This window comes from Cetorhinus maximus, chromosome 8 (genome assembly GCF_964194155.1).
Source record: "Cetorhinus maximus chromosome 8, sCetMax3.hap1.1, whole genome shotgun sequence".
Taxonomy (NCBI): domain Eukaryota; kingdom Metazoa; phylum Chordata; class Chondrichthyes; order Lamniformes; family Cetorhinidae; genus Cetorhinus; species Cetorhinus maximus.
The window spans coordinates 66,101,074-66,120,265 of record NC_135886.1 but is presented as its reverse complement, the minus strand read 5'-3'; the positions used below and the strand labels follow the sequence as shown (position 1 = coordinate 66,120,265).

General features: G+C 48.5%; 1 protein-coding gene across 1 annotated transcript in view; it reads left to right on the top strand.

Moving 5' to 3' along the window:
* The first annotated feature begins 16,694 nt into the window (after nucleotides 1-16,694).
* The window catches only part of LOC144683695 (sodium- and chloride-dependent neutral and basic amino acid transporter B(0+)-like), a 125,452-nt gene continuing 122,954 nt past the window's right edge, over nucleotides 16,695-19,192 (top strand). The window contains exons 1-3 of the mRNA XM_078546971.1: nucleotides 16,695-16,766; nucleotides 17,018-17,171; nucleotides 17,959-18,090. Coding sequence (XP_078403097.1) covers nucleotides 16,695-16,766; nucleotides 17,018-17,171; nucleotides 17,959-18,090 — 358 coding nt within the window. The remainder of the gene's footprint in view (nucleotides 16,767-17,017; nucleotides 17,172-17,958; nucleotides 18,091-19,192) is intronic.

Sequence of the window (19,192 nt, the reverse complement as noted above, 5' to 3'; positions counted from 1 at the left end):
GAGGCTTTGTTTCACTCTGCTTGGCTCTGCAGGGCTCTGTTTGGCCCAGTTTGGCATTGTTTGGTTGTGCCAGGCACTGTTTGGATTGGCCTGGCTCTTCTTGGCTCTCCTTAGCTCTGGCATGCTGTGTTTGTCTCTGCCAGTCTCTGTTTGGCTGTGCCAGGCTCTGTTTGACTGGGTTTGTTCTTTTTGGCTCTGCCAGTCTTTCGTTGGCTGTTTAGCTCTGCCAGGATCTGTTTGGCTCGGCCAGGCTCTGTTTGTCTATGGCAGGCTCTGTTAGGCTTAGCCATCCTCTGTTTCACTCTCCTTAGCTTGGTCATGCACTGTTTGGCTCTGAGAGACTCTGTTTGGCTCTGTTTGGCTCTTTTTGGCTCTGTTTGTCTGTGCCAGGCCCTTTTTGGCTCTAGCAGGCTCTGTTGGCCTCTGCCAGACTCTGCTCGGCTCCGTTTGCCTCTGTTTGTCCGTACCAGGCTCTGTTTTGCTCTGGTTTATCTGTTTGGCTCTGTTTGGCTCTGCCAGTCACTGTTTGGTTCTGCCAGGCTCTGTTTGGCTTCTTTGGCTCTGTTTGTTTTTGTTTGGATCTCTTTGGCTCTGTTTGTCTCAGCTTGGTTCTGCGAGGCTCTGTTTGGCCCTTTTTGTCTCTGTTTGGCTCTGCCAGGATCTTTTTGGCTCTAGCAGGTTGTGTTTGTTTCTGCCAGGCTCTGCTCGGCTCTGTTTGCCTCTGTTTGGCCCTGCCAGGCTCTGTTTTGCTCTGGTTTATCTGTTTGGATCTGGTTGGCTCTGCCATTCTCTGTATGGATCTTCCAGGCTCTGTTTAGCTCTAGTAAACTCTGTTTGGCTTCGTTTGGCTCTGCCAGGCTCCTTTTGGCTTGGCCAGGCTCTGTTTGTCTGTGGCAGGCTCTGTTAGGCCCAGCCAGCCTCTGTTTCGCTCTCCTTAGCTTGGTCATGCACTGTTTGGCTCTGACAGGCCCTGTTTAGCTCTGTACGGCTCTGTGTGGATCTGTTTGTCTCTGTTTTGCTCAGTTTGGTTCTGCGAGGCTCTGTTTGGCTCATTTTGGCTCCATTTGTCTGTGCCAGGCTCTTTCTGGCTCTAGCAGGCTCTGTTGGTTTCTGCCAGACTCTGCTCGGCTCCGTTTGCCTCTGTTTGTCCCTACCAAGCTCTATTTTGCTCTGGTTTATCTGTTTGGCTCTGTTTGGCTCCGCCAGTCACTGTTTGGCTCTGTCAGGCTCTGTTTGGCTTCTTTGGCTCTGTTTGTTTTTGTTAGGTTCTGCCAGGCTCTGTTTGGCTCGGCCAGGCTCTGCTGGCTGTGTTTGGATCTGTTTGGCACTGTTTGGCTCTGCCAGGCTCTGTTTGGCTCTCCAGCCTATGTTTCACTCTGCCAGGCTCTGATTGGCTCTGTCAGTGTCTGTTAGGCTCTGTTTTGCTCTGTCAGGCTTTGTTTGGTTCTGTTTTGTTCTGTTAGGCTCTCTTTGGCTCTGCCAAGCTCTGTTTGGCTCTGTTTGTCTCTACAAGGCTCTGTTTGGCTCTGTTTGGCACTGTTTGAATCTCTTTGGCTCTGCGATGCTCTGTTTGGCTCTGCCAGGCTCTGTTTGGCTCAGCCAGGCCGTCTTTGGCTCTAACAGGCTTTGTTTGTTTCTGCAAGGCCTGTGTTTTGCTCCGTTGGGCTCTGTTTAACTCTGTTCAGCTATGATTGGCTCTGTTTGGCTCTGCTTGTCCCTGCCAGTCTCTGTTTCGCTGTGCCAGGCTCTTTTCGGCTGTGTTTGTTCTTTTTGGCTCTGCCAGTCTTTCGTTGGTTCTGTAAGGCTCTGTTTGTCTCTGCCAGGCTCTGTTTGGCTTGTTTGGCTCTGTTTCATTCTGCTTGGCTCTGCCCGGCCCTGTTTGGCTCTGCCGGGCTCTGCTGGCAGTGTTTGGATCTGTTTGGCTCTGCCAGTCTCTGTTTGGCTTGTTTGGCATTTTTTTATTCTGCTTGGCTCTGCCAGGCTCTGTTTGGCTCTAGCAGGCTCTGTTTGTTTTTGTTTGGTTCTGCCAGGCTCTGTTTGACAATGCCAGGCTCTGCTGGCTGTGTTTGGATCTGTATGGCTCTGTTTCACTCTGCCAGGCTCTGATTGGCTATAAAAACAAAAAACTACTGCGGATCTGGAAATTCAAAACAAAAACAGAATTACCTGGAAAAACTCAGCAGGTCTGGCAACATCGGCGGAGAAGAAAAGAGTTGACGTTTCGAGTCCTCATGACCCTTCAGCAGAACTGAGTATAGTTAGGAGAGGGGTGAAATATAAGCTGGTTTAAGGTGGGGGGTGGGGGGGAAGAGAAGTTGAGGGGGGGGTGGTGGTTGTAGGGACAAGCAAGCGGTGATAGGAGCAGATAATCAAAAGATGTCACAGGCAAAAGGAACAAAGAGGTGTTGAAGGTGGTGATATTATCTAAGAAAAGTGCTAATTAAGAATGGATGGCAGGACACTCAAGGTACAGCTCTAGTGGGGGTGGGGTGGAAAGACTGACAAGGTATTAGTTGTAGATTTAAAAATAATGGAAATAGGTGGGAAAAGAAAAATCTATATAAATTATTGAAAAAAACAAAAGGGAGGGGCAAGAAACGGGGTGGGGATGGGGGGAGGGAGTTTAAGATCTAAAGTTGTTGAATTCAATATTCAGCCTGGAAGGCTGTAAAGTGCCTAGTTGGAAGATGAGGTGCTGTTCCTCCCTGTCGCTTGCCATTTTAATACGCCACCCTGGTCTCTTGCCCACATGTCTGTCCTTGGCTTGCTGCATTGTTCCAGTGAAGCCCAACGCAAACTGGAGGAACAGCACCTCATCTTCCGACTAGGCACTTTACAGCCTTCCGGGCTGAATATTGAATTCAACAACTTTAGATCTTAAACTCCCTCCCCCCATCCCCACCCCGTTTCTTCCCCCACCCTTTTGTTTTTTTCAATAATTTATATAGATTTTTCTTTTCCCACCTATTTCCATTATTTTTAAATCTAAAACTAATACCTTGTCAGTCTTTCCACCCCACCCCCACTAGAGCTGTACCTTGAGTGTCCTGCCATCCATTCTTACTTAGCACATTTTCTTAGATAATATCACCACCTTCAACACCTCTTTGATCCTTTTGTCTTTGACACCTTTTGATTATCTGCTCCTATCACTGCTTGCTTGTCCCTACAACCACCGCCCCCTCTCAACTTCTCTCCCCCCACCACCCCACCTTAAACCAGCTTATATTTCACCCCTCTCCTAACTATACTCAGTCTGCTGAAGGGTCATGAGGACTGGAAACGTCAACTCTGATTGGCTATGTCAGGGCCTGTTAGGCTCTGTTTTGCTGTGTCAGGCTTTGTTTGGTTCTGTTTTGTTCTGTTAGGCTCTGTTTGGATCTGTTTGACTCTGCTTGGCTCAGTTTGCCTCTGTGAGGCTCTGTTTGGCTCTGTTTGGCACTTTTTGAATCTGTTTGGCTCTGCCAGGCTCTGTTTGGCTCAGCCGGGCTGTTTTTGGCTCTAACAGTCTTTGTTTGTTTCTGCCAGGCCTCTGTTTTGCTCCGTTGGGCTCTGATTAACTCTGTTTGGCTCTGATAGGCTCTGTTTGGCTCTGCTTGTCTCTGCCAGTTCGGCCCTGTGCCAGGCTCAGTTCGGCCCTGTTTCATCTGTTTGGCTCTGCCAGGCTCTGCCGGGCTTTCGTTGGCTCTCCGAGGCCCTGTTTGGCTCTGTCACACAGAATCACGATCACAGAATCACATTGCAGAAGAGGCCCTTCGGCCCATCAAGGCTGCACCGACAGTCAGGCTCTGTTTGGCCCTGTTTGGCTTTGTTTGGCTCTGCCAGGCTCTGTTTGGCTCAGACAGGTTCTGTTGGCTGTGTTTGGATCTGTTTGGCTTTGTTTGGCTCTGCGAGGCTCTGATTGGCTATGTCAGGTCTGTTAGGCTCTGTTTTGTTCTGTCAGGCTTTGTTTGGTTCTGTTTTGTTCTGTTAGGCTCTGTTTGGCTCTGCCAAGCTATGTTTGGCTCTGTTTGGCTCTGTTTGGATCTGTTTGATTCTGTTTGGCTCAGTTTGGCTCTGCGAATCTCTGTTTGGCTCTGTTTGGCACTGTTTGAATCTGTTTGGCTCTGCCAGGCTCTGTGTGGCTGAGCCAGGCTGTTTTTGGCTCTAACAGGCTTAGTTTGTTTCTGCCAGGCCTCTGTTTTGCTCCTTTGGGCTCTGTTTGGCTGTGTTTAACTCTGTTTGGCTCTGATTGGCTCTGATGAGCTATGCTTGTCTCTGCCAGTCTCTGCTTGGCTGTACCAGGATCTGCTTCGGCTCTGTAAGACTCTGTTTGGCTCTGCCAGGTTCTGTTTGGCTTGTTTCGCTGTGTTGCATTGTGTTTAGCTCTGCCAGGCTCTGTTTGGCGCTGCCGGGCTCTGTTTGCCCCTATTTGTATCTGTTCGGCTCAGTTTGGCTCTGCGAGGCTCTGTTTGGCTTTTTTTGGCTCTGTTTGTCTGTGCCAGGCTCTTCTTGGCTCTAGCAGGCTCTGTTGGCTTCTGCCAGACTCTGCTCGGCTCCGTTTGCCTCTGTTTGTCCCTGCCAGGCTCTATTTGCTCTGGTTTATCTGTTTGGCTCTGCCAGTCACTGTTTGGCTCTGCCAGGCTCTGTTTGGCTTCTTTGGCTCTGTTTGTTTTTGTTTGGTTCTGCCAGGCTCTGTTTGGCTCTGTCAGGCTCGGCTGGCTGTGTTTGGATCTGTTTGGATCTGTTTAGCTCTGTTTGGCTCTGCTAGGCTCTGTTTGGCTCTCCAGCCTCTGTTTCGCTCTGCCAGGCTCTGATTGGCTATGTCAGGGTCTGTTAGGCTCTGTTTTGCTCTGTCAGGCTTTGTTTGGTTCTGTTTTGTTCTGTTAGGCTCTGCCGAGCTCTGTTTGGCTCTGTTTGGATCTGTTTGACTCTGTTTGGCTCAGTTTGTCTCTGTTTGGCTCTGTTTGGCACTGTTTGAATCTATTTGGCTCTGCCAGGCTCTGTTTGGCTCAGCCAGGCTGTTTTCAGCTCTAACAGTCTTTGTTTGTTTCTGCCAGGCTTCTGTTTTGCTCCTTTGGGCTCTGTTTGGCTCTGTTTAACTCTGTTTGGCTCTGAGTGGCTCTGATTTGCTCTGCTTGTCTCTGCCAGACTCTGTTTGGCTGTGCCAGGCTCTATTCGTCTCTGTTTGTTCTGCTTGTCCCTGCCAGGCTCTGTTTGGCTTGTTTGGCTCTGTTTCATTCTGTTTGGCTCTGCCAGGCTCTGTTTGGCTCTGCTGGGCTCTGCTGGCTGTGTTTGGATCTGTTTGGCTCTGCCAGGCTCTGTTTGGCCCTGTTTGGATCTGTTTTGCTCTGCCAAGCTCTGTTTGGCTTTGCCAGGCTCTGTTTGCCCCTGTTTGGATCTGTTTGGCTCTTTTTGGCTCAGTTTGGCTCTGCTGGTTCTGTTTGGCACTGCTTGGATCTTTTGGGCTCTGCGAGGCTCTGTTTGGCTCTTTTTAGCTCAGCCAGGCTCTATTTGGCTCTAACAGGAACTGTTTGTTTCTGCCAGGCTCTGTTTTGCTTCGTTGGGCTCTGTTTGGCTCTGATTGGCTCTGTTTGTCTCTGCTTGGCTCTGCCAGTCTCCGTTTGGCTGTGTCAGGCTCTGTTTGTTCTGTTTGGATCTGCCAGGCTTTTGTTGGTCCTGTAAGGCTCTGTTTGGCTCTGCCAGGCTCTGTTTGGCTTGTTTGGCTCTGTTTCATTTTGTTTGACTCTGTGAGGCTCTGTTTGGCTCTGCCGGGCTCTGTTTGGTTGTGCCAGGCTCTGTTCGGCCCTGTTTCATCTCTTTGGCTCTGCCAGGCTCTGTCGGGCTTTCACTGGCTCTGCAAGGCTCTGTTTGGCTCAGTTTGGTTCTGCGAGGCTCTGTTTGGCTCTTTTTGTCTTTGTTTGGCTCTGCCAGGATCTTTTTGGCTCTAGCAGGTTCTGTTTGTTTCTGCCAGTCTCTGCTCTGATCCGTTTCCCTCTGTTTGGCCCCGCCAGGCTCTGTTTGGCTCTAGCAGGCTCTGTTTGTTTTTGTTTGGCTCTGCTAGGCTCTGCTTGGCTCTGTTTGGATCTGTTTGGCTCTGTTTGGATCTGCCAGACTTTTGTTGGCTCTAACAGGCTTTGTTTGATTCTGCCAGGCCTCTGTTTTGCTCCGTTGGCCTCTGTTTCTCTCTGTTTAACTCTGTTTGGCTCTGATTGACTCTGTTTGGTTGTGCCAGTCTCTGTTTGGCTGTGTTTGTTCTGTTTGGCTCTGCCAGGCTTTCCTTGGCTCTGTAAGGCTCTGTTTGGCTCTGTCATGCTCTGTTTGGCTTGTTTGGCTCTGTTTCATTCTGCTTGGCTCTGCCAGGCTCTGTTTGGCTCTGACGGGCCCTGCTGGCTGAGTTTGGATCTGTTTGCCTCTGCCAGGCTCTGTTTACCCCTGTTTGGATCTGTCTGGCTCTGTTTGGCTCAGTTTGGGTCTGAGAGGCTCTGTTTGGCTCTGTTTGGTTCTGCTTGGCACTGTTTAGATCTGTTGCGCTCTGCCAGGCTCTGTTTGGCTCTTTTTGGCTCAGGCAGGCTCTTTTTGGCACTAACAGGCACTGTTTGTTTCTGCCAGGCTCTGTTTTGCTTCGTTGGGCTCTGTTTGTCTCTGCTTGGCTCTGCCAGACTCTGTTTGGCTGTGCCAGGCTCTGTTTGTTCTGTTTGGTTCTGCCAGGCTTTTGTTGGCTCTGTAAGGCCCTTTTTGGATCTGCCAGGCTCTGTTTGGCTTGTTTGGCTCTGTTTCTTTCTGGTTGGCTCTGCCAGGCTCTGTTTGGCTCTCCCGGGCTCTGTTTGGCTGTGCCAGGCTTTGTCCGGCCCTGTTTCATCTGTTTGGCTCAGCAAGGCTCTGCCGGGCTTTTGTTGGCTCTGAGAGGCTCTGTTTGGCTCTGTCACACAGAATCACAATCACAGAATCACAGTGCAGAAGAGGCCCTTCGGCCCATCGAGGCTGCTCTGTTTGTCTCTGTTTGGATCTGTTTGGCTATGTTTGGCTCAGTTTGATTCTGCGAGGCTCTGTTTGGCTCTTTTTGGCTCTGTTTGGCTCTGCCAGGCTATTTTTGGCTCTAGCAGGCTATGTTTGTTTCTGCCAGGCTCTGCTCGGCTCCGTTTGCCTCTGTTTGTCCCTGCCAGGCTCTGTTTTGCTCTGGTTTATCTGTTTGGCTCCGCCAGTAAGGTTGGAAGGGTAGCATAAATTTGAACTTAATGACTTTTTAATGGCCTTAATATACCTTTTAATTGTTTGTGGGTGCGCTACTGACTCCGGCGGGCCCTGCCGTATGAAATATCGCGGGACTACGTGATGATGTTGGGACGCTTGCCCGACATCATCACGCATCATTTTACGCTTGGCCGGGTCAGGTGCATGCCTGCCCATCGAGCTCATATTCTGCCCTATGTTTTTGTACAAAAGGCAATCATTGACAAGACCTTCAATTAAGCCGAAGAATGTACAATCCTCTTCACATTTGCCAAAACTTATTGCTGAGTGTTTCCCAATGGTGGCAGCATAAGACTAATTTTTCTTCCTCCTCACCTCTGAGCACATATGTCATTGTCCCTGAAGAACCACACATGTGGGCAAGTTCAGTTCATTGCCATAGCTCCAATATTACCCCAGCAGTGGGATATACCTTGGAAGAGTCTTACATCCAAAGTGTTAAGTAAGTAATGGTGGATGACTTCCAAGCCTTCTGCCTGGTGGTCAGAAATAATAGCTAGATTTGGATCTGGCAAACAATTTAGGGATCTAGAACTGTTTGGAAGTGGGAGGAGAGTGCTAAGAGCCTTTTCTTTGATTATAGAATCATAGAACAGAAGGAAACTATTTGGCTCATCATACCTGTGCCCTATGAATCCCTGAAAATTGAATGCAACTCTGTATACTTCCCTCATTTTTGTTGTGTTTGTTGTGCTCTGTTGACTATTTTTGAATGTATTTCAAATTGGTAGTCATCTGAAAAATTAATCTTTAACTTAGGTCAAATGCCTGTTCCAAAATAACTTACACCAACAAAACTATGAACTAAGTGAAGAATGTTCAGTGATTCCCTTCTCTGGAGATCAAATGGCGTTGCATTCATTTTTCAGGTGTAACATGGGTGCCTAACCATCCAATATGGCATGTGTTCAGTATGATCTGAAGGTGTGCCACCCTTCAGAGTTGTTCAGGCTGCTCCATAGGCATCCAGGATGCACATCCAAGCTATTAAATTGGCTGAATGAGACACTTAAATAAGGGTCCTATGCATGCAGCAAAAAAAGTGGTTGGAGGAGGTGTATGAAGAGCAGACATGATATTAATCAGAAGCTCATCAAAAGTGCTCTGCCTGAACGCTTCTTCCGATCCCAATACATCAACACTCCCACAATCATTTTCACCACCATCCTTACTACCACCATTCAATGGCCTTCCTGGCATCTATAGCATTCTATCTCCATACCCCAGCCCTCGTGCACCTGTGAGTCACGAGGTGACAATCTGCCCTCTAGCCTAGCCTCCAATGTACTCATGATGCCCGTCTCTGAACTAAAGCTTGTGTGGGTCAGATCGAACATTGTGCATCTTCAGAAAGGCTGTATTCTTCCAGGGTTGCCAATCATCACGTTCATAACTCTAGCCCTGCCTGTGATGGTCAGCATACTTCGATGGGCAAGAGGATATGCAGGCAAGCACAGTCTCTTCTGATGGCAGCCTCCTGTTTGTCGGTGTTAGAGAGCTCCTTTTGCAAGTAAGGAAAGAGTGTTAGTGACACCCTTATGAGGTGTTAGTGAATGACCCTGTCATGGTAGAGTAACTCATTTATGTTGTGTAAGATGTGGGGAAGCGTGGGTCGCAATAATGGTGAGGGAGAGAAGAAGGAGGTGGAGTAAAGTATTGTACGTTGATTGAGGCAGGGTGAAAGGAATGGGGGTGGGAATATTTTGGCTAGTTAGGCTAGATATGATGGACATGTGAGCAGAGAGCAAGAAGACAGTATTCTTATTGTGACAACTCAGGTGAGGCCACTGAATTTCTTTGTTTCAGCTTTGCTGCTCTCCTGAGAGCTATGCTTCTCTGTAGCATCTTAGCATTTGTGGCAAAGGTGTTGCCTGGAAGATTTTGTCCCTGCCCAGTGAGGGACATGATGGGCTAGGAAGACTCTGTGGACCTTTAAAAATGGCAGCATGACTCAGATTCAGAAGTCCCAACTCCATTTCTGACAGATCATATTTTTGCCCTTAGGAGAAAGGAAGTGGCATGACCCACAGACGGGAAAGCTAATCGCAGCAGGGACATGTGAACTCAGCGTTGAGTTCAAACAGACCCCGGGCTGAATTTTCTGGCTGACGTGCAGTTGGCGGAGCCCACACGTCAGCGTTTAAAATGTCACGCGCTGACGTCGCGCAAGCGTCCCAACGTCAGCGCGCGGCATCGCGATATTTAGCTGGGCGGGCGCGCTATGAAGTGCGACGCGCGCCCGCCATTAGTTAAAGGCCTTGTTAAGGCCCTTAACTCGGCAATTGAAGCCGATTTTGAGGAGCCCGTGCAATCTTCGGCTCGGCGCACGGGCCCAACAGGCAGGCGGGTAAGTGATTATTTTAACAAACCTCGTCCACTGGCGGGATATGTGGGCTCAGGGGGGGTGAAGTATTTAATGCAGAAAGTGTTTTAAACTTACCTGTGTGATTGTTAACAGTTCAGATCGATTTCCAACAGCTTTCTCTGTACTTTGAAGCTTCAGCTCAGCAGTCTGCAGTCAGGAATCTTTATCGGGCCTGCAGCTTTCCGGAGGCCTCCATTTAGCCTGGGTATGGGTTCTGACATCTCCACTGGAGGCAGCTCCTCTGAGGAGGAAAGGAGGGATAGAATAAGGAGGAGGCCAGGAGTAGACCGTCAGCCTCCAGGGGAGCCACCTTTGGGAGACCAGGCACAGGCACAAGGGGAACAGGGCCAAGAGGTTTTCCAAGGTGGAAGGGGCCACAGAAGACGCCACCATCCTGCTGCCAGGGTATACAGGCAGCGAAGCAGCTACCTCAATATGACTGAGATGCAGTGCCAAAGGAGGCTCCATCTGTCAAGGGAAACAGTCAACTATATCTGTCAGATGATTGGCGCTGAGATCTCCCCTAACTGTGTGGGTGGACACCCCATGCCAGCGGCTCTCAAGGTCACAGTTGCCCTCAACTTCTATGCCTCTGGCTCCTTCCAGGGCTCGGTGGGTGATCTTTGTGGTGTCTCCCAATCAGCTGTACACAATTGTGTCAAGCAGGTTACAGACGCTCTGTTCAGACGGGCATTGACCTTCATCCACTTCCGCTGCGACCAAGCAAGTTAGGCACAGCAAGCCAGAGACTTCGCGGCGATTGCTGGCTTCCCCCGCGTCCAGGGTGCTATAGACTGCACACATGTGGCCATCAAGGTGCCAGCAGGTGAGCCCGGTGCCTTCGTCAACAGGAAGGGCTTCCACTCCATGAACGTGCAGATAGTGTGTGATCACAGGATGCTGATTCTGCAAGTTTGTGCAAGGTACCCAGGCAGCTCCCACGATGCCTACATCCTCAGACACTCCCAGGTACCGGCGCTCTTCAGTGCTCTGGCTCAGCTGGATGGGTGGCTGTTGGGTGACAAGGGCTATCCCCTGCGAAGGTGGCTCATGATGCCTCTCCGCCATCCAAGAGCAGAAGCTGAGGAGCGTTACAATAGGAGCCACGGCACCACAAGGGCTGTGGTGGAGAGAGTCATCAGTCTTCTCAAGATGCGCTTCTGTTGCCTGGACCACTCAGGGGGCGCACTCCAGCACCTCCAGATCGCATCTCTCTGATGGTGATAGCATGCTGCGCTCTGCACAATCTTGCGCTGGAAAGGGGGGGATGCAGTTGACGATGAAGACCTTGACGCAGTGGATGAGGCTGCACATCATGAATCCAGCAGTGGCTCAGAGGATGAGGAAGCACAGGGCGATGACGAGGGGCAGCACGCCGACCCGCATTTACACCAAGGAGGCAGGGACATCTGGGACACTTTAATCCAACGAACCTTCAGCTAGCTCCACACACATGGATCAGCAGGACAAGCATTGCCTGGCGCTTCCACACATGGCATTTAGGTGCCACATCTTCCACCTCATCAGCTGCAACTAAGGGCTTAGTACAGAAACATCAATGTCCACTCAAACACTCATGAGATGTCTGTGAAACATACAAATGCAGCACAAAGGAAACATCCTCAGCCATGGTCAGAAAAGTGGACTTTATTCCGTCTAAAATAAACCACAAACGTCGCTCAGACGTACATAATTATATTTTCCCTATTCTAAGGCCAACACAAAATCACCAGTGACATACCCGTGGAGTGCCTAACGTGCCTTATGCTTACGTTTGCGGGTGCTACATCTAGGTGCTGCCCCGTCGCTCGGAGTGGCTTGTGAGACAGCCTGCTGACTCTGCTGTCCTGTTGGTGTCGATGACCTTGGTGGGTGTCCTCTGGCCCGTGGAGCCTGTGATGGCCCCGCCTGGGGTGGAGTGTCCAGTTCCAGAACTGGCACCTCCCCAGTTGTCGCAGCCTCAAAGGATGCAAAGGTCACTGGAAAGGGGCAGAGGAGCTGCTGCCCTCATCCGGAGCGCCCTGAGAGGAGCTCGCAGCGACGACAGGCAGCTGCTGTGCCGACATGAGGTCACATTGGACCTTCCTGCTCACCGCAGATGGATGGGCACCGAGTGGCGACACTTGGTGCCCAGAATATCTCCCCCATTGCGAATGACCACCTGTGGCCATTAGCACTGTGAGGGCTTGCAGGTCAGAGCGTAGCCCAATCAGAAGATTCTCAATTCGATTGAAGCCCCTCTCCATGAGAGTCGCCAATCTCTCAATGGAGGAAGCCTGAAGCTCTGTCCTGAGGTTCATGCCTTCAATGACACCCTGCCTGGATTCCTCCACCACAGAGACCAACTGAAGCACACCCTCATGCAACCCTGCCAGATGCTCCCGCGCATCCTGCTGCTTGTCCTGCAGCTGCTGCATTGGTGACATCTCCAGAGGCACATCATCACTGCCGGACTCAGCATGTGCCTGGTCCCCTGCAGTCCTCCAGCTGCTGGCGCCATCGGCACTCTCTGTCCGTGTCATTTCCTCCAGCGATTGTGAAGTGCACTCTCCACTGTGCCCCGGGACACTAGCTGACGTTATATTCCTCACCGAGGTGTTTGTCGCTGTGCTGGTGCCTGGCTGGCTGAAATGATGAGCTGCAAGTTGCAAGTGTTGGCCCTCAGGTGTAGAGGGGGGGGCTCCGGACGTGTTGGGGGCGGCCATGCGGTGGTGATGCTGAAATTAACAACAAGGACAGTGCATCAGTTAGCGTTCAGTCAGTAACACCTTTCATTCCTTTCCCCCCCAGCCTCATAAGTCGCTCACCCTTCAAGCACCTAAGGAGATGAACATTGGTGGGGTGGTAAATAGTCAAGAGGAGGCCCAAACATTACACACGCATACAGACAGGCTGGTCAGATGGCCTAAGGAATGCCACATGGAATGTTATGTGGATAAGTGTGCGGTTAAGCACTTGGCCAATACCAGCAAGGTATGGGAATACATGAGTAATGGTAGGACCGTGGAAAGTCACGATGATTACAGGGACCTTGCTGGGCAGACCCGTTAAGGTAGCAGAACAGGAACATAAGATGTTTAACAAGGTCGAAGCCAGACGTGCCTTCATTAGCTGAGGAATAGAATGTAGGGAAAGGGAGGTCATGTTGCAAGTGCAGAAAATGCTGTCGAGGCCACATCTACACTTCTGCGTCCAGTTGTGACCTGCACTTCATGGGAGGGATGGCATTGGAGTAGGGAGAGTGCAGAGGTTCCTGACCTGGATGCATGCTGGCCTGGAGAGTTGGAGTGATGAGGAAACATTGCAAACACTTGCGACATTTGCCGTGGAGCACAGGAGATTGACAAGTCACATTATTGACATTCATAGCGTTATGAGGGGCATAGAACGGGTGGACAGAAGGCAACATCTCCCTTTGGCGCAGGGATGACTAACGTGGTGGCATTTATTTAAGTTGAGTGCCATGAGGTTGACAGGTGAGGTGCTGAGCACCTTTTGGACAGAGTAATATGGGACGCACTGGCTGAAAGGGTGGTGAAGGTACAAACCCTTCTAAGATGCAAAACATCTTTGAACGTGCAGCAGCGATGCCATGGCATGTTAGGCCATGGGGATAGTGGACACAAATGGGATAAGATGACTTAGGAATGTGCTGGAGACCTCAAGGGCCGAGGGACCTTTGTGTATGACCCACACGTCTGACTGTATCAGTCTGTGAATGAGCAGTGTTACAGCATTAACGATTGCAGCAAACATCAGTGCTTTGGTTGGTGGGGAGACAGAGTGGATGGGATTGTGGACCTCAAATACCTGGCCGCTGCACCCCAGCCTCGCCGACACCTGCCGCCCTGGCCGCCTGCCTCCTCCCCAGCTCCATGGCCTGCTCCTCCTAGGTGGTTACGTACTGTAGCACGGCGTGCCCACCTCTAGTCTGCAGCCGCTCCCTCAAATTGCTCTCTGTTTTTGCCTGCAGAACATAGGAGAGCATTTATTGGGGCTGATCGCTCATGTACTCTGCACGCGCACGCTGCACCTCAACCACAGTGGCCCATCTGAGGCCCCCAGCGGCTCCTGTCCACACTACTGGTGATCAGTCCCCAGAAGATAGTACGGCTGCTCCCAACCCCCTTCCCCAACGGAGACCTTGGACACATTTGGCGTCCATCACTTTGAATAACACATGGGTCTTAGCGCCCATGGCAAGGAGGCGCAACTAGGTGTGGCGCCGAGACCGGCAGATGGCTCTTGGCCACGACACCTTGAGGCTCCCCTTCCACCATCTCATCACCATCAATATGACATGTGTTGGAGTTCTGAGTATGTGTCTAGCTGCCTCTCCTGCAGGTTGCCCCCAGACTACTCAAATGCGACAAACACCAACATATGCTGCAGGGAGAACCCACCTTCTCCTCAACCACTAAGGCTGATGTAAGCATGGTCACTATCTGTTTGCCCACCCAGCGTGCACCAAATGCCCAATGCAGTAACGACACTAAGACGTTTGGGGGGTGGGGGGGTGGTGGGGGGCCTCAAAGGCTAAGGCTCCCTGCTGGGTCAAATGGCCAAGGCGACATGGTACTCACCTATCCAGAGCGCAGCAATTCATTGAAGCAGGCATCTGAGACCCAAGGGGCACAGTGGCCCTCCGCTGGCCTATCCTGCAGCCTGCTCCCCTCCTCCTCCTCTGCCCTCAAACCACCATGTCCTTCCCTATGAGTGGCCATGATGAACTGCCTCAAGGAGGCTGCCTGGCCACTCCTTATACAGACTGCCAGTTCCCCATTGGAACCAGCGGTCTGAACACGCCCACCGCCGATTCAATTTTCCCATTGTACACAGGAGTCACAAACCCACTGGGCGGGCCTTAATTGGCCCGCCCGTGCAAAATGGCGACGTGGCCCGTTTTGGCGGTGGCGATCGGCTGCCCACCCGCCCGTCAAGGGCAAAGTTCAGCCCTATATTCCCACTTCAGAGCCTATTAGTGTGTTTGAAGGCAGCCAACCAATCTATCACACAGGCCCAAGGACAACTGAGTAAGCAAACTCTGCATTTCAGAATCTATTAGTGTTTGTGAAGGCAGCAAAAAGCCCATGTGTCTATCAATGCTTTTGAACAGCCAAACAGATGGCTGGGCTGATAGGCAAAGAATGAATGAAAGCAAAGAGAAGGTTTAAATAATTAGTTCTGAATCCCGCAATGGCCTAACCTTACAATATTGCACAATAGCACTTTGTGCAATGGATAATCTATTCCAATACATCTGAAGAGTTTTTCTGCTGTTACAATTCTGTTCTTCCATTTGACAGCTTGCCAGTTGTCAGATATAATGACCTAGCAACCAGATTATTTAGTGGTTACAGCAAAGTCCCGCCATTCATGGTGGGTTACGTTCCTGTGAAATCTCGCAAATGGCAAAATCATGAATGGGGAACGTGCTTTTGAATGGGACTGAATTAGTTGGGTTCCAGCCACATGAGGGCAGCATTGGTTTGGGCAGTGACTCTCCAGCAAAATTGTGGTCCAGTACCTGTATAGGACAGATGGGGGAGCCTCTCCGCAATGCATCGGTGAAGGTTTCAAATTGAACAAAGCCGTTGTTGCAGCTCTGGACCCAGCAATTTGTACATTTCTGGGTTAATCCCTTCATTCGAGCTCCAGTTCAGCTGAAACCATTCCAGTCTTTGCTCCAATATGGCTGCCGCCTTCCTGGAGAAAGAAGTCGGAGGGAGGAGAAACAGTGGATAAGTAAACATTGCTCACACGATGGGCATTGCTGTGTACAAAGTACGAAGCGTAGGCAAGTGAAAACGCGAATGAGGAAGTTGCAAATGGCCGGACTTTACTGTACTTACATTTTCCAATCACAGCCCTGTCATCAATCACTTTAGAAAACATGGATATAACTCAGGCTATAACATTCCCTGATGAACTTTAAAGGAGGCAACACCATTTACACTTACCTTTTATACTGTTCCAATCCATGGCTCACGCCTTCACTCTGCAGGTGTGGTTTAGGTTCAGGTTGTGGCCACCTCCGTTAGAGCTCCAGAAGTTTTTAAAAGCCTGCTTCTATAATGGTGCCTGCAACTTCTAAAGAGGAGGGTTTTGGATTCATGACTCAGCCTTTCCCATGTCAGTAAAAATGGCTGGAGATGGAAATGGAGTGGGGGCTTCTAAATCAGCAGTTCAGTGGTCATGTTTCCCCAAACCCAATTCCTTTTTGTTCCTTTTAGGGACCGCAAAATCCTAGCCATGGTCTCTGTCTAACTACATTGTAAAATATTGTAAGGGTAGGCCAGTGTGGGATTCAGAAAGACAAAGGCAGTAGATAGATGGGAACACCATCATCTGGAAGTTCTCCCCCAAGCCACTCAACATCCTGACTTGGAAATATATCGCCGTTCCTTCACTGTCGCTGGGCTAAAATCCTGAAACTCCCTCCCTAACAGCACTGTGGGTGTACCTACACCACATGGACTGCAGCTGTTCAAAAAGGCAGCTCACCATCACCTTCTCAAGGGCAACTAGGGATCGGCAATAAATGGTGGCCTAGCCAGGGACGCCCACATTCTGCAAATGACTTAAAAAAACTTCAGCAAAACTAAATGCTTCAAATTTCAAACTGTAAAATGAGCAAGGGCAGCAGTGGACTGCCGTTTATGTTTCTGGCATTCTGGCATGACAGGCTGCTTCATTTTAAGTAAACACATTCAGATTTCTTCTTTATCTGAACTACTTACTGGTTCAGGTTCACTTGGTGCTGCCCCATTGAGAACTACCACTGCACCCAAACCTGTAGATGCAGAATAAGTGCACTTTGATCCTGAATATTCTGAAAATTATGCAATTGGAATGTGGGAATTAAATAATTAACAGCAGAAATACTGAAGAACCTTAAATAATACCAGACCTTGAGAAAACAGAGTTACACCCCTTTTAAACAGGACTGTGGTGGAGTCATTCCCTGGTGAGAAGCTGAATCATCCTTAACCAGAGTCCTGGAGCCAGGAAAGTCGAGGACTTTTGGATAAAAGTGTCCTCCTTAAGATTTACATACAGCCCCCGAGCATGTGAAAGCACCCTTCATTGTCCAAAAATGAACCAGAGAGAATTGGCTTTATCTGACTTTTCACAGAATGATCATCAAACATACCCTCCAGACTACACGGTGAGTATTTTATCAAAGCCTGACAGTAAACTCATGTAAAACTCTGAGAGGTGCTGATGATTTGCAGGTTTTGGTTGTTGTGAATTGCAGAGTCTCTCTGTGCAGTCCAGGGTATTGCCAAGTTACCAACCGATCGCTGTTAAATGGAGAACAACAGTGTTTCTGTAGTGGGTGAAAACTGTACTTTTTGTTTGAGTTCTAGTCTGAGAAAGTCTAATTCTGGAGTTGGCCATTTCCTCTCTCTCCCCCAGGCTGTCACCAATGAACATGTGGGTGAGAGCGACGAGAATGTGGAGCGAGGCAACTGGTCCTCGAAGACTGAGTACTTGCTCTCAATGATTGGTTATGCAGTGGGTTTCGGCAATGTCTGGAGATTCCCTTACCTGGCTTACAGAAATGGAGGAGGTACTGTAGACAAATCTGAATTTGAATGATGAATTCAATCCCACAACTTTAAACTATTTATACAATTTTGTCTTGGGAAATGGGTGATGTGTCAACATGACGGTTTAGAATCATAAGTAAGAGTGAGATACATCAAATAGAAGCATAAAAAGCAAAAATGAATGGTTGATTTATTCATTTTGAATTTATTTTAAAGTGTTATTGTTTAAAATTCATGAATCGTCCACATCAGGTATGTTTACTGCACAATATCTGAAATCCTCAGTTTTTGGTCAGGCCCTGGGATCAGCTTTGTAAATCTGTTCATATCAGGTGCTCTTCACAACCCCACAAAACTGGATCGATGGAAACCAAGAACAAACATGTAAAAATGTCACAAAATGATTGCATAAAGAGACAGAAAATATTTTGTTTCAGTTGGAGAGTGAATTTTACAAAATGGGAATTTCTCTGCTATTTCATTAATTTACTGAATATCGAAAACTGCACCTAACATCTCCAAAATATTAAAGTACAATCAAATCATAAAATCTTATTGGAATCATGACATGGCCAATGCAATAGGAAAGAATTAAGACAAATTAATTTTCTATATAGGGATAATTGGAAGGAAAGATATTGCTGCACACATAATAGATCTATAGATAGGGAGGGAGGAAGGAAGGAAGGAAATGCTTTCATGGAGGTTTCAGGGGTATTTTAACCCGAACCCTTTGATAGAAACAAGGAAGTTCAGCTTGAACTTGTGATTTTACCCTCCGTTAAACTCCTGTACTATATTTTCCAGGTGCATTTCTTATTCCCTACACACTCATGCTGGCACTCGCTGGAATTCCGATGTTTTTCTTGGAATGTTCCTTTGGTCAGTTTGCCAGCCTTGGACCTGTTGCAGTGTGGAAAGCCGTGCCAATGTTACAAGGTTACTATTTATTTAGCAACACAGTCCAGCTACAACTTAAATGAGTAAAAGTGTATTAAAATATTGCTGAAATTTTCCTTACCACATAGTGAACTTTGTGGAGTGTAGTGTTTGCACTCTGGTCTGTTGCATAATTTATAAAACCAGATACAGAAAGTGAAGAGACTGGGTGAGATTATTTGGCCCCTCCTGCCAGTGGGATCTTGTGGTCCCGCCAAAGTCACTGGAGATTTGAATGGCCCACAGCAGCTTCCTTGCTGCGGTGGGGCTGGAATATCCCGGCCAGTGAATGAAATGTTTTCTTTTCCTCATTCTAAATTTAATTAGATATCAGACCCAATACCCGGGACAAGTCTTTTTCTCCTATTCAGTCATTAACACTAATATTGATTATAAGTTACGATTTGCCACTCTCCTGTTTCATGCTGGTAGCTGAGCCCCACCAGGCTTTTTAAACTGCAGAATGCATTACGCATCCTGTTTGGAGAAATAAAAGTTCTACCATAGTAAAAATTTTCTTTATAACGCTTTCAAAGTATAGCAAGTTCTTGACTTCATAAACATCTTAACAAATAGCTTATTGCTAACCATGCAGATAATATTTTTATCATATTCCACAATTATACATATTGTATTTAAAAAATTATAAGATTTGAACCAATAACAAAGACAAATAAATGTGACAGTTAGGATTCAGAGACCAGTTGCTTGCATTCTCCGAGTTCCACTTTTGCTGCTGGTTGATGCACTTTCTTTTTAGTCTTCTTACAAGATCCTCCTTTTCAATTGCAGAGTCTTTATGGTTCTTTCTTGTTCTTTGAGATGGTTGTACTTCAGTTTTGTGGTCAGGCTGCGTATATATTTTCTCCAGCTTTTTCCTGAACTCCTGACTTTCCTGTTAACATTTCTGTGCTTGTTGCCTGCACTATTCCTCATATTGGTGGTCTTCATGTCTAATGTTTTCCTTTTCAGAAATCAGGCTGTATATGGTTTCTCTTTGATGTGTAAAGTTATTCAGCTTAAGCTAAAAATGGTCCCATTCTTGTTTGAGCTGATGTTCAGACAATTCAAATTTCCTAAACCACTTCCGTTTCAGTTTTAT